Source organism: Pogoniulus pusillus, unplaced genomic scaffold (genome assembly GCF_015220805.1).
Source record: "Pogoniulus pusillus isolate bPogPus1 unplaced genomic scaffold, bPogPus1.pri scaffold_196_arrow_ctg1, whole genome shotgun sequence".
Lineage (NCBI taxonomy): Eukaryota > Metazoa > Chordata > Aves > Piciformes > Lybiidae > Pogoniulus > Pogoniulus pusillus.
In genome coordinates this window covers 4,492-18,992 of record NW_026974625.1, presented here as the reverse complement: position 1 = coordinate 18,992, position 14,501 = coordinate 4,492, and the positions used below count along the sequence as shown (strand labels likewise).

The following is a 14,501-nucleotide window of genomic DNA, read 5'->3' as shown; positions in this document are numbered from 1 at the left end:
TTACTCCTAGGTTACTATCTGAATGTTACTCCTAGTTTACAATCTGACTGTTACTCCTAGGTTACAATCAGATCACTACTCCTAGGTTACAATCAGGTCACTACTAGTTTGCAATCTGACCATTACTCCTAGGTTACAATCAGATCACTACTCCTAGGTTGCAATCTGCTCATTGCTCCTAGTTTACAATCAGATCACTACTCCTAGGTTACAATCAGATCACTACTCCTAGGTTGCAATCTGCTCATTGCTCCTAGTTTGCAATCTGACCATTACTCCTAGGTTACAATCAGATCACTACTCCTAGGTTGCAATCTGCTCATTGCTCCTAGTTTACAATCAGATCACTACTCCTAGGTTACAATCAGGTCATTACTCCTAGGTTACAATCAGATCACTACTCCTAGTTTACAATCAGGTCACTACTCCTAGTTTGCAATCTGACCATTACTCCTAGGTTACAATCAGATCACTACTCCTAGGTTACAATCAGATCACTGCTCCTAGGTTACAATCTGCTCATGACTCCTAGTTTACAATCTGATCATTACTCCTAGTTTACAATCAGATCACTACTCCTAGATTGCAATCAGGTCACTACTCCTAGGTTACAATCTGCTCATGACTCCTAGGTTACAATCTGCTCATGACTCCTACTTTACCACCTGATTGCTACTCTGGGTTTACAATCTGCTCATCCCTCCTAGTTTGCAATCTGACCATTACTCCTAGGTTACAATCAGGTCACTACTCCTAGGTTACAATCAGATCACTACTCCTAGGTTACAATCAGGTCACTACTCCTAGGTTACAATCTGACCATTACTCCTAGGTTACAATCAGGTCACTACTCCTAGGTTACAATCTGATCATTACTCCTAGGTTACAATCAGGTCACTACTCCTAGTTTGCAATCTGACTGTTACTCCTACTTTACAATCAGATCACTACTCCTAGGTTACAACCAGATCATTACACTCACTTTACAATCAGGTCACTGCTCCTAGTTTACAATCAGATCACTACTCCTAGGTTACAATCAGGTCATTACTCCTAGGTTACAATCAGATCACTACTCCTAGGTTACAATCAGATCACTGCTCCTAGGTTACAATCTGCTCATGACTCCTAGTTTACAATCTGATCATTACTCCTAGTTTACAATCAGATCACTACTCCTAGATTGCAATCAGGTCACTACTCCTAGGTTACAATCTGCTCATGACTCCTAGGTTACAATCTGCTCATGACTCCTACTTTACCACCTGATTGCTACTCTGGGTTTACAATCTGCTCATCCCTCCTAGTTTGCAATCTGACCATTACTCCTAGGTTACAATCAGGTCACTACTCCTAGGTTACAATCAGATCACTACTCCTAGGTTACAATCAGGTCACTACTCCTAGGTTACAATCTGACCATTACTCCTAGGTTACAATCAGGTCACTACTCCTAGGTTACAATCTGATCATTACTCCTAGGTTACAATCAGGTCACTACTCCTAGTTTGCAATCTGACTGTTACTCCTACTTTACAATCAGATCACTACTCCTAGGTTACAACCAGATCATTACACTCACTTTACAATCAGGTCACTGCTCCTAGTTTACAATCAGATCACTACTCCTAGGTTACAATCAGGTCACTACTCCTAGGTTACAATCAGGTCACTACTCCTAGGTTGCAATCTGACCATTACTCCTAGGTTACAATCAGATCACTACTCCTAGGTTACAATCAGGTCACCACTCCTAGGTTACAATCAGATCACTACTCCTAGGTTACAATCTGATCATTACTCCTAGTTTACAATCAGATCACTGCTCCTAGGTTACAATCAGGTCACTACTCCTAGGTTACAATCAGGTCACCACTCCTAGGTTACAATCAGATCACTACTCCTAGGTTACAATCTGATCATTACTCCTAGTTTACAATCAGATCACTACTCCTAGATTGCAATCAGATCACTGCTCCTAGGTTACAATCAGGTCACTACTCCTAGGTTACAATCTGATCATTACTCCTAGGTTACAATCAGGTCACTACTCCTAGGTTACAACCAGATCATTACACTCACTTTACAATCAGGTCACTGCTCCTGGGTTACAATCTGATCATTACTCCTAGGTTACAATCAGGTCACTACTCCTAGTTTACAATCCAGACCACTACTCCTAGTTTACTATATGATGATAGAGAACCTCCCTAACCTCAGAACCTCCTCAACCTCCTCAGAAGCTACTCAGAAGTTACTCAACCTCCTCAGAACCTCCTCAATCTACTCAGAAGCTCCACAGAAGCTACTCAGATACTACTCACCCTACTCAGAACCTCAGAGGAACCTCAGAGGAACCTCAGAGGAACCTCAGAGGAACCTCCTCAACCTCCTCAGGACCTCCTCAACCTCCTCAGAACCTCCGAGGAACCTCCGAGGAACCTCCTCAGGACCTTCTCAACCACCTCAGGACCTCAAAACCTTCTCAAGCTCCTTAGAACCTCTGAGTAACCTCAGAGGAACCTCTGAGGAACCTTCTCAGGACCACCTCAGCCTTCTCAGAAGCTACTCAACCTCCTCAAAACCTCCGCTGAACCTACTCCTAACCTACTCAGACCTTCCTCAACCTCCTCAGAAGCTACTCATAAGCTACTCAGAAGATACTCAACCTCTTGAGGACCTCCTCAACCACCTCAGAACCTCAGAGGAACCTCAGAATAGCCTCTGAGTAACTGCAGAGGAACCTCAGAGGAACATCCTCAGGACCTTCTCAACCACCTCAGGACCTCCAAACCTTCTCAACCACCGCAGAACCTCTGAGGAACCCCTGAGTAACCTCTGAGTAACCTCCGAGGAACCTCCGAGGAACCTCCTCAGGACCTACTCAACCTCCTTAGGACCTTCTCAACCACCTCAGGACCTCAAAACCTTCTCAACCACCACAGAACCTCAGAGGAACCTCTGAGTAACCTCCGAGTAACCTCTGAGGAACCTCAGAGAAACCTCCTCAGGACCTCCTCAGGACCTTCTCAACCACCTCAGGACCTCCAAACCTTCTCAACCACCGCAGAACCTCTGAGGAACCCCTGAGTAACCTCTGAGTAACCTCCGAGGAACCTCCGAGGAACCTCCTCAGGACCTACTCAACCTCCTTAGGACCTTCTCAAGCACCTCAGGTCCTCAAAACCTTCTCAACCACCTCAGAACCTCAGAGGAACCTCAGAGTAACCTCTGAGTAACCTCTGAGGAAACTCAGAGGAACCTCCTCAGGACCTCCTCAAATTCCTTAGGACCTTCTCAGGACCTTCTCAACCACCTCAGGACCTCAAAACCTTCTCAAGCTCCTTTTAACCTCTGAGTAACCACTGAGTAACCTCAGAGGAACCTTCTCAGAACCTCCTCAATCTCCTCAGGACCTTCTAAGGACCTTCTCAACCACCTCAGAACCTCTGAGTAACCTCTGAGGAACCTCAGAGGAACCTCCTCAGGACCTCCTCAACCTTCTCAGGACCTTCTCAACCACCTCATAACCTCAAAACCTTCTCAACCACCTCAGAACCTCTGAAGAACCTCAGTGTAACCTCTGAGTAACCTCTGAGGAACCTCAGAGGAACCTCCTCAGGACCTCCTCAACCTCCTCAGGACCTTCTCAACCACCTCAGAACCTCCAAACCTTCTCAACCACCTCAGAACCTCAGAGGAACCTCTGAGTAAACTCTGAGTAACCTCAGAGGAACCTTCTCAGGACCTCCTCAACCTCCTCAGGACCTTCTCAGGACCTTCTCAACCACCTCAGAACCTCAAAACCTTCTCAACCACCTCAGAACCTCTGAGGAACCTCAGAGTAACCTCTGAGTAACCTCTGAGTAACCTCAGAGGAACCTTCTCAGGACCTCCTCAACCTCCTCAGGACCTTCTCAGGACCTCCTCAACCACCTCAGGACCTCAAAACCTTCTCAACCACCTCAGAACCTCTGAGGAACCTCAGAGTAACCTCTGAGTAACCTCAGAGGAACCTTCTCAGGACCTCCTCAACCTCCTCAGGACCTTCTCAGGACCTTCTCAACCACCTCAGAACCTCAAAAACTTCTCAACCACCTCAGAACCCCTGAGGAACCTCAGAGTAACCTCTGAGTAACCTCTGAGGAACCTCAGAGGAACCTTCTCAGGACCTCCTCAATCTCCTCAGGACCTTCTCAGGACCTTCTCAACCACCTCAGAACCTCCAAACCTTCTCAACCACCTCAGAACCCCTGAGGAACCTCAGAGTAACCTCTGAGTAACCTCTGAGTAACCTCAGAGGAACCTTCTCAGGACCTCCTCAATCTCCTCAGGACCTTCTCAGGACCTTCTCAACCACCTCAGAACCTCCAAACCTTCTCAACCACCTCAGAACCCCTGAGGAACCTCAGAGTAACCTCTGAGTAACCTCAGAGGAACCTCAGAGGAACCTCCTCAGGACCTCCTCAACCTTCTCAGGACCTTCTCAGAATCTTCTCAACCACCTCAGGACCTCAAAACCTTCTCAAGCTCCTTAGAACCTCTGAGTAACCTCTGAGGAACCTCAGAGGAACCTCCTCAGGACCTCCTCAACCTCCTCAGGACCTTCTCAGGACCTTCTCAACCACCTCAGGACCTCAAAACCTTCTCAACCACCTCAGAACCTCAGAGGAACCTCTGAGCAACCTCTGAGTAACCTCAGAGGAACCTCTGAGCAACCTCTGAGGAACCTCTGAGGAACCTCCTCAGGACCTTCTCAACCACCTGAGAACCTCAGAGGAACCTCCTCAGGACCTCCTCAACCACCTCAGGACCTCCAAACCTTCTCAACCACCTCAGAACCTCTGAGGAACCTCAGAGGAACCTCAGAGTAACCTCTGAGTAACCTCAGAGGAACCTTCTCAGGACCTCCTCAACCTCCTCAGGACCTTCTCAGGACCTTCTCAACCACCTCAGGACCTCAAAACCTTCTCAAGCTCCTTAGAACCTCAGAGGAACCTCAGAGGAACCTCAGAGTAACCTCAGAGGAACCTCCTCAACCTCCTCAGGACCTTCTCAGGACCTTCTCAACCGCCTCAGAACCTCCAAACCTTCTCAACCACCTCAGAACCCCTGAGGAACCTCAGAGTAACCTCTGAGTAAACTCTGAGTAACCTCAGAGGAACCTTCTCAGGACCTCCTCAACCTCCTCAGGACCTTCTCAGGACCTTCTCAACCACCTCAGAACCTCAAAACCTTCTCAACCACCTCAGAACCTCTGAAGAACCTCAGTGTAACCTCTGAGTAACCTCTGAGGAACCTCAGAGGAACCTTCTCAGGACCTCCTCAACCTCCTCAGGACCTTCTCAGGACCTCCTCAAGCACCTCAGAACCTCAAAACCTTCTCAACCACTTCAGAACCTCTGAGTAACCTCAGAGTAACCTCTGAGTAACCTCAGAGGAACATCTTCAAGACCTTCTCAACCTCCTCAGAACCTCAGAGGAACCTCCTCAGGACCTTCTCAACCACCTCAGAACCTCTGAGTAACCTCATAGGAACCTCTGAGTAACCTCTGAGGAACCTCAGAGGAACCACCTCAGGACCTCCTCAACCTCCTCAGGACCTTCTCAACCGCCTCAGAACCTCCAAACCTTCTCAACCACCTCAGAACCCCTGAGGAACCTCAGAGTAACCTCTGAGTAAACTCTGAGTAACCTCAGAGGAACCTTCTCAGGACCTCCTCAACCTCCTCAGGACCTTCTCAGGACCTTCTCAACCGCCTCAGAACCTCCAAACCTTCTCAACCACCTCAGAACCCCTGAGGAACCTCAGAGTAACCTCTGAGTAAACTCTGAGTAACCTCAGAGGAACCTTCTCAGGACCTCCTCAACCTCCTCAGGACCTTCTCAGGACCTTCTCAACCACCTCAGAACCTCAAAACCTTCTCAACCACCTCAGAACCTCTGAAGAACCTCAGAGTAACCTCTGAGTAACCTCTGAGTAACCTCAGAGGAACCTTCTCAGGACCTCCTCAACCTCCTCAGGACCTTCTCAGGACCTTCTCAGGACCTTCTCAACCACCTCAGAACCTCCAAACCTTCTCAACCACCACAGAACCTCTGAGGAACCTCAGAGTAACCTCAGAGTAACCTCTGAGTAACCTCAGAGTAACCTCAGGAGCTCCAAAGCACCTCAAAGAACCCAACCCTCCTCTTGGTGGACCTCCATCCCCACCTTACCATCCGAGTAGGTGGTGACCACCAGGTCCTGGCTGGAGCTCCCTGGTCCATACTTGTTGTAGGCCAAGACCCTCAAGTGGTACTCAGTGAACTTCTTCAACCCCTCCAAGGAGTAGGAGAGGCCTTGGACCTCCACCACCTAGGAGAAGACAACCCAAAGGTTGAGTAGAGGTCCTCAAGACCTTGAGTAGAGGTCCTCAAGACCTTGAGTAGAGGTCCTCAAGACCTTGAGTAGAGGACCTCAAGACCTTGAGTAGAGGTCCACAAGACCTTGAGTAGAGGTCCTCAATACCTGGAGTTGAGGTCCTCAAGACCTTGAGTAGAGGTCCACAAGACCATGAGTAGAGGTCCTCAAGACCTGGAGTAGAGGTCCTCAAGACCCTGAGTAGAGGTCCTCAAGACCTTGAGTAGAGGACCTCAAGACCATGAGTAGAGGTCCTCAAGACCTTGAGTAGAGGTCCTCAAGACCCTGAGTAGAGGTCCTCAAGACCTTGAGTAGAGGACCTCAAGACCTTGAGTAGAGGTCCACAAGACCTTGAGTAGAGGTCCTCAAGACCTTGAGTAGAGGTCCTCAAGACCTTGAGTAGAGGTCCTCAAGACCTGGAGTAGAGGTCCTCAAGACCCTGAGTAGAGGTCCTCAAGACCTTGAGTAGAGGTCCTCAAGACCTGGAGTAGAGGTCCTCAAGACCTTGAGTTGAGGTCCTCAAGACCTTGAGTAGAGGTCCTCAAGACCATGAGTAGAGGTCCTCAAGACCTTGAGTAGAGGACCTCAAGACCTTGAGTTGAGGTCCTCAGGACCATGAGTAGAGGTCCTCAAGACCTTGAGTAGAGGTCCTCATGACCATGAGTAGAGGTCCTCAAGACTTTGAGTAGAGGTCCTCAAGACCTTGAGTAGAGGACCTCAAGACCTTGAGTAGAGGTCCACAAGACCATGAGTAGAGGTCCTCAAGACCTGGAGTAGAGGTCCTCAAGACCTTGAGTAGAGGTCCTCAAGACCTTGAGTAGAGGTCCTCAAGACCTGGAGTAGAGGTCCACAAGACCTTGAGTAGAGGTCCTCAAGACCTTGAGTAGAGGTCCTCAAGACCTGGAGTAGAGGTCCTCAAGACCTTGAGTAGAGGTCCACAAGACCTTGAGTAGAGGTCCTCAATACCTGGAGTTGAGGTCCTCAAGACCTGGAGTAGAGGTCCTCAAGACCTGGAGATGGTTTGGACATCAAAGGTCTTCTCCAAGCTCAGGTAGGACCTCAAAGGTCTTCTCCAAGCTCAACTTGGACCTCAAAGGTCTTCTCCAAGCTCTGGTTGGACCTCAAAGGTCTTCTCCAAGCTCAGGTAGGACCTCAAAGGTCTTCTCCAAGCTCTGGTTGGACCTCAAAGGTCTTCTCCAACCTCACCATGGACCTCAAAGGTCTTCTCCAACCTCATCTTGGACCTCAAAGGTCTTCTCCAAGCTCTGGTTGGACCTCAAAGGTCTTCTCCAAGCTCTGGTAGGACCTCAAAGGTCTTCTCCAAGCTCAGGTTGGACCTCAAAGGTCTTCTCAAGCTCTGGTTGGACCTCAAAGGTCTTCTCCAACCTCCCCATGGACCTCAAAGGTCTTCTCCAAGCTCAACTTGGACCTCAAAGGTCTTCTCCAAGCTCATCTTGGACCTCAAAGGTCTTCTCCAAGCTCTGGTTGGACCTCAAAGGTCTTCTCCAAGCTCTGGTTGGACCTCAAAGGTCTTCTCCAAGCTCAACTTGGACCTCAAAGGTCTTCTCCAACCTCACCATGGACCTCAAAGGTCTTCTCCAAGCTCACCATGGACCTCAAAGGTCTTCTCCAAGCTCAACTTGGACCTCAAAGGTCTTCTCCAAGCTCTGGTTGGACCTCAAAGGTCTTCTCCAAGCTCTGGTTGGACCTCAAAGGTCTTCTCCAAGCTCTGGTTGGACCTCAAAGGTCTTCTCCAACCTCACCATGGACCTCAAAGGTCTTCTCCAACCTCACCATGGACCTCAAAGGTCTTCTCCAACCTCATCTTGGACCTCAAAGGTCTTCTCCAAGCTCTGGTTGGACCTCAAAGGTCTTCTCCAAGCTCTGGTAGGACCTCAAAGGTCTTCTCCAAGCTCAGGTTGGACCTCAAAGGTCTTCTCCAAGCTCTGGTTGGACCTCAAAGGTCTTCTCCAACCTCAACATGGACCTGAGGACCTCAAAGGTCTTCTCCAACCTCACCTTGGACCTGAGGACCTCAAAGGTCTTCTCCAACCTCACCTTGGACCTGAGGACCTCAAAGGTCTTCTCCAACCTCAACATGGACCTGAGGACCTCAAAGGTCTTCTCCAAGCTCTGGTAGGACCTCAAAGGTCTTCTCCAAGCTCTGGTTGGACCTCAAAGGTCTTCTCCAAGCTCAACTTGGACCTCAAAGGTCTTCTCCAAGCTCTGATAGGACCTCAAAGGTCTTCTCCAACCTCACCATGGACCTCAAAGGTCTTCTCCAACCTCAACTTGGACCTCAAAGGTCTTCTCCAAGCTCTGGTAGGACCTCAAAGGTCTTCTCCAAGCTCTGGTAGGACCTCAAAGGTCTTCTCCAAGCTCTGGTTGGACCTCAAAGGTCTTCTCCAAGCTCTGGTTGGACCTCAAAGGTCTTCTCCAACCTCACCTTGGACTTCAAAGGTCTTCTCCAACCTGTGGTAGGACCTCAAAGGTCTTCTCCAAGCTCTGGTAGGACCTCAAAGGTCTTCTCCAAGCTCTGGTAGGACCTCAAAGGTCTTCTCCAAGCTCTGGTTGGACCTCAAAGGTCTTCTCCAAGCTCAGGTAGGACCTCAAAGGTCTTCTCCAAGCTCAACTTGGACCTCAAAGGTCTTCTCCAAGCTCAGGTAGGACCTCAAAGGTCTTCTCCAAGCTCTGGTTGGACCTCAAAGGTCTTCTCCAAGCTCTGGTTGGACCTCAAAGGTCTTCTCCAAGCTCTGGTAGGACCTCAAAGGTCTTCTCCAAGCTCAGGTAGGACCTCAAAGGTCTTCTCCAAGCTCAGGTAGGACCTCAAAGGTCTTCTCCAAGCTCTGGATGGACCTCAAAGGTCTTCTCCAACCTCAGGTAGGACCTCAAAGGTCTTCTCCAAGCTCAGGTAGGACCTCAAAGGTCTTCTCCAACCTCAACTTGGACCTCAAAGGTCTTCTCCAAGCTCAGGTTGGACCTCAAAGGTCTTCTCCAACCTCACCTTGGACCTGAGGACCTCAAAGGTCTTCTCCAACCTCATCTTGGACCTGAAGCCCTCAAAGGTCTTCTCCAACCTCAGGTAGGACCTCAAAGGTCTTCTCCAACCTCATCATGGACCTCAAAGGTCTTCTCCAACCTCATCTTGGACCTGAAGCCCTCAAAGGTCTTCTCCAACCTCATCATGGACCTCAAAGGTCTTCTCCAACCTCCCCATGGACCTCAAAGGTCTTCTCCAACCTCATCATGGACCTCAAAGGTCTTCTCCAACCTCAAGTTGGACCTCAAAGGTCTTCTCCATCCCACCCCAACCCAGGACCTCCTCCATAACCTCCACCCTGGACCCATCCCAACCTCTTCCAAAGCTCTTGAGATGCCTTCAACCCAACCTCTCCAACCCCTTGAGGACCATCTCAAGACCTTCTCACCTCTTCTCTTCCAGTGGTGACCTCCAGGCAGAAGATTCGATACCCTTGGACAGGACCTCCTGGAGAGGTTGGTGGAGACCAAGAGGTGAAGATGGAGGTTGGAGAGGAGGCCACAGCTTGGAGGTTCTCCACTGGACCAGGAACTTGGACTGGAGAAGAAGACAGAAGAGGTCCAAGGTCAAAGGACCAAGCTGGAGGTCCACCAAGAGCTTGGTTGACCTCCAAGAGGTCTTCAAACCCAACCTTGAGGTCCACCAAGAGCTTGGTTGACCTCCAAGAGGTCTTCAAACCCAACCTTGAGGTCCACCAAGACCTTGGTTGACCTCCAAAGCTCCACCAAGAGCTTGGTTGACCTCCAAGAGGTCTTCAAACCCAACCTTGAGGTCCACCAAGAGCTTGGTTGACCTCCAAGAGGTCTTCAAACCCAACCTTGAGGTCCACCAAGACCTTGGTTGACCTCCAAAGCTCCACCAAGACCTTGGTTGACCTCCAAGAGGTCTCCAAACCCAACCTGGAGCTCCACCAAGACCTCAGATGACCTCCAAGAGGTCTCCAAACCCAACCTGGAGGTCCACCAAGACCTCAGATGACCTCCAAGAGGTCTTCAAACCCAACCTTGAGGTCCACCAAGAGCTTGGTTGACCTCCAAGAGGTCTTCAAACCCAACCTTGAGGTCCACCAAGACCTTGGTTGACCTCCAAAGCTCCACCAAGACCTCAGATGACCTCCAAGAGGTCTCCAAACCCAACCTTGAGCTCCACCAAGACCTCAGATGACCTCCAAGAGGTCTCCAAACCCAACCCTGAGCTCCACCAAGACCTCAGATGACCTCCAAGAGGTCTCCAAACCCAACCTTGAGGTCCACCAAGACCTTGGTTGACCTCCAAAGCTCCACCAAGACCTTGGTTGACCTCCAAGAGGTCTCCAAACCCAACCTTGAGGTCCACCAAGACCTCAGATGACCTCCAAGAGGTCTCCAAACCCAACCTTGAGCTCCACCAAGACCTCAGATGACCTCCAAGAGGTCTCCAAACCCAACCTGGAGCTCCACCAAGACCTCAGATGACCTCCAAGAGGTCTCCAAACCCAACCTTGAGCTCCACCAAGACCTTGGTTGACCTCCAAAGCTCCACCAAGACCTTGGTTGACCTCCAAGAGGTCTCCAAACCCAACCTTGAGCTCCACCAAGACCTCAGATGACCTCCAAGAGGTCTCCAAACCCAACCTGGAGCTCCACCAAGACCTCAGATGACCTCCAAGAGGTCTCCAAACCCAACCTTGAGGTCCACCAAGACCTCAGATGACCTCCAAGAGGTCTCCAAACCCAACCTGGAGCTCCACCAGGACCTCAGATGACCTCCAAGAGGTCTCCAAACCCAACCTTGAGCTCCACCAAGACCTCAGATGACCTCCAAGAGGTCTCCAAACCCAACCTTGAGCTCCACCAAGACCTCAGATGACCTCCAAGAGGTCTCCAAACCCAACCTTGAGGTCCACCAAGAGCTTGGTTGACCTCCAAGAGGTCTTCAAACCCAACCTTGAGGTCCACCAAGACCTTGGTTGACCTCCAAAGCTCCACCAAGACCTCAGATGACCTCCAAGAGGTCTCCAAACCCAACCTGGAGCTCCACCAAGACCTCAGATGACCTCCAAGAGGTCTCCAAACCCAACCTGGAGCTCCACCAAGACCTCAGATGACCTCCAAGAGGTCTCCAAACCCAACCTGGAGCTCCACCAAGACCTCAGATGACCTCCAAGAGGTCTCCAAACCCACCCTTGAGCTCCACCAAGACCTCAGATGACCTCCAAGAGGTCTCCAAACCCAACCTTGAGCTCCACCAAGACCTCAGATGACCTCCAAGAGGTCTCCAAACCCAACCTGGAGCTCCACCAAGACCTCAGATGACCTCCAAGAGGTCTCCAAACCCAACCTTGAGCTCCACCAAGACCTCAGATGACCTCCAAGAGGTCTCCAAACCCAACCTGGAGCTCCACCAAGACCTCAGATGACCTCCAAGAGGTCTCCAAGCCCAACCTTGAGCTCCACCAAGACCTCAGATGACCTCCAAGAGGTCTCCAAACCCAACCTGGAGCTCCACCAAGACCTCAGATGACCTCCAAGAGGTCTCCAAACCCAACCTTGAGCTCCACCAAGACCTCAGATGACCTCCAAGAGGTCTCCAAACCCAACCTGGAGCTCCACAAAGACCTCAGATGACCTCCAAGAGGTCTCCAAACCCAACCTTGAGCTCCACCAAGACCTCAGTTGACCTCCAAGAGGTCTCCAAACCCAACCTTGAGCTCCACCAAGACCTCAGATGACCTCCAAGAGGTCTCCAAACCCAACCTGGAGCTCCACCAAGACCTCAGTTGACCTCCAAGAGGTCTCCAAACCCAACCTTGAGGTCCACCAAGACCTCAGATGACCTCCAAGAGGTCTCCAAACCCAACCTGGAGCTCCACCAAGACCTCAGATGACCTCCAAGAGGTCTCCAAACCCAACCTGGAGCTCCACCAAGACCTCAGATGACCTCCAAGAGGTCTCCAAACCCAACCTTGAGCTCCACCAAGACCTCAGAGGACCTCCAAGAGGTCTCCAAACCCAACCTCGAGCTCCACCAAGACCTCAGATGACCTCCAAGAGGTCTCCAAACCCAACCTTGAGCTCCACCAAGACCTCAGATGACCTCCAAGAGGTCTCCAAACCCAACCTGGAGCTCCACCAAGACCTCAGTTGACCTCCAAGAGGTCTCCAAACCCAACCTGGAGCTCCACCAAGACCTCAGATGACCTCCAAGAGGTCTCCAAACCCAACCTGGAGCTCCACCAAGACCTCAGATGACCTCCAAGAGGTCTCCAAACCCAACCTTGAGGTCACCAAGACCTCAGATGACCTCCAAGAGGTCTCCAAACCCAACCTTGAGGTCACCAAGACCTCAGATGACCTCCAAGAGGTCTCCAAACCCAACCTGGAGCTCCACCAAGACCTCAGTTGACCTCCAAGAGGTCTCCAAACCCAACCTGGAGCTCCACCAAGACCTCAGATGACCTCCAAGAGGTCTCCAAACCCAACCTGGAGCTCCACCAAGACCTCAGATGACCTCCAAGAGGTCTCCAAACCCAACCTGGAGCTCCACCAAGACCTCAGTTGACCTCCAAGAGGTCTCCAAACCCAACCTTGAGCTCCACCAAGACCTCAGATGACCTCCAAGAGGTCTCCAAACCCAACCTTGAGCTCCACCAAGACCTCAGATGACCTCCAAGAGGTCTCCAAACCCAACCTGGAGCTCCACCAAGACCTCAGATGACCTCCAAGAGGTCTCCAAACCCATCCTGGAGCTCCACCAAGACCTCAGATGACCTCCAAGAGGTCTTCAAACCCATCCTGGAGCTCCACCAAGACCTCAGATGACCTCCAAGAGGTCTTCAAACCCAACCTGGAGCTCCACCAAGACCTCAGTTGACCTCCAAGAGGTCTCCAAACCCAACCTTGAGCTCCACCAAGACCTCAGATGACCTCCAAGAGGTCTCCAAACCCAACCTGGAGCTCCACCAAGACCTCAGATGACCTCCAAGAGGTCTCCAAACCCAACCTGGAGCTCCACCAAGACCTCAGATGACCTCCAAGAGGTCTCCAAACCCAACCTGGAGCTCCACCAAGCCCTCAGTTGACCACCAAAGGTCTTCTCCTGGTGGATCTCCATCCTCACCTTCTCCTTGGGTCACCACCTTGATGGTTGGAGAAGACTCTCCAGGACCCCACTGGTTGGTGGCCACCACCCTGAAGGTGTAGAGGACCTCTGGCTGGAGGTTGTCCACGGTCACTTGGAGAGCAGAAGCTTGGGAGATGTTCACCACTCGTTCCCTGCAGGAGAAGACAACCCCCAAGAGGTCCTCAAGAGGTGGAGGAGAAGGTCCAAGAGGGGCTTGGAGGTCCACAAGGTTCACCCAGACCTTCTCCAACCAAGCTTGGAGGTCCACCAGGTCCATCCAACCTTCTCCACCCAACCCTTGAGGTCCTCCAGACCTTCTCCACCCAACCCTTGAGGTCCACCAGGTCCACCCAACCTTCTCCACCCAACCTTGGAGGTCCTCCAGACCTTCTCCACCCAACCTTGGAGGTCCACCAGGTCCACCCAACCTTCTCCACCCAACCCTTGAGGTCCTCCAGACCTTCTCCAACCAACCCTTGAGGTCCTCCAGGTCCACCCAACCTTCTCCACCCAACCCTTGAGGTCCACCAGACCTTCTCCAACCAAGCTTGGAGGTCCACCAGGTCCACCCAACCTTCTCCACCCAACCCTTGAGGTCCTCCAGACCTTCTCCACCCAACCTTGGAGGTCCACCAGGTCCACCCAACCTTCTCCACCCAACCCTTGAGGTCCTCCAGACCTTCTCCAACCAACCTTGGAGGTCCACCAGGTCCATCCAACCTTCTCCACCCAACCCTTGAGGTCCACCAGGTCCATCCAACCTTCTCCACCCAACCTTGGAGGTCCTCCCAACCTTCTCCACCCAACCTTGGAGGTCCACCAGGTCCACCCAACCTTCTCCACCCAACCCTTGAGGTCCTCCCAACCTTCTCCACCCAACCCTTGAGGTCCTCCAGACCTTCTCCAACCAACCTTGGAGGTCCACCAGGTCCACCCAACCTTCTCCATCCAACCTTT

The 14,501-nt window shown here is 51.2% G+C and overlaps 1 protein-coding gene across 1 annotated transcript in view; it reads right to left on the bottom strand.

Moving 5' to 3' along the window:
- The window catches only part of LOC135174000 (netrin receptor DCC-like), a 36,133-nt gene extending 22,312 nt beyond the window's left edge, over nucleotides 1-13,821 (bottom strand). Inside the window, exons 1-3 of the mRNA XM_064141240.1 lie at nucleotides 13,542-13,821; nucleotides 9,832-9,980; nucleotides 6,220-6,358 (exon numbers count right to left, since the gene is read on the bottom strand). Coding sequence (XP_063997310.1) covers nucleotides 6,220-6,358; nucleotides 9,832-9,980; nucleotides 13,542-13,821 — 568 coding nt within the window. The remainder of the gene's footprint in view (nucleotides 1-6,219; nucleotides 6,359-9,831; nucleotides 9,981-13,541) is intronic.
- Between the last annotated feature and the right edge of the window lie 680 nt (nucleotides 13,822-14,501).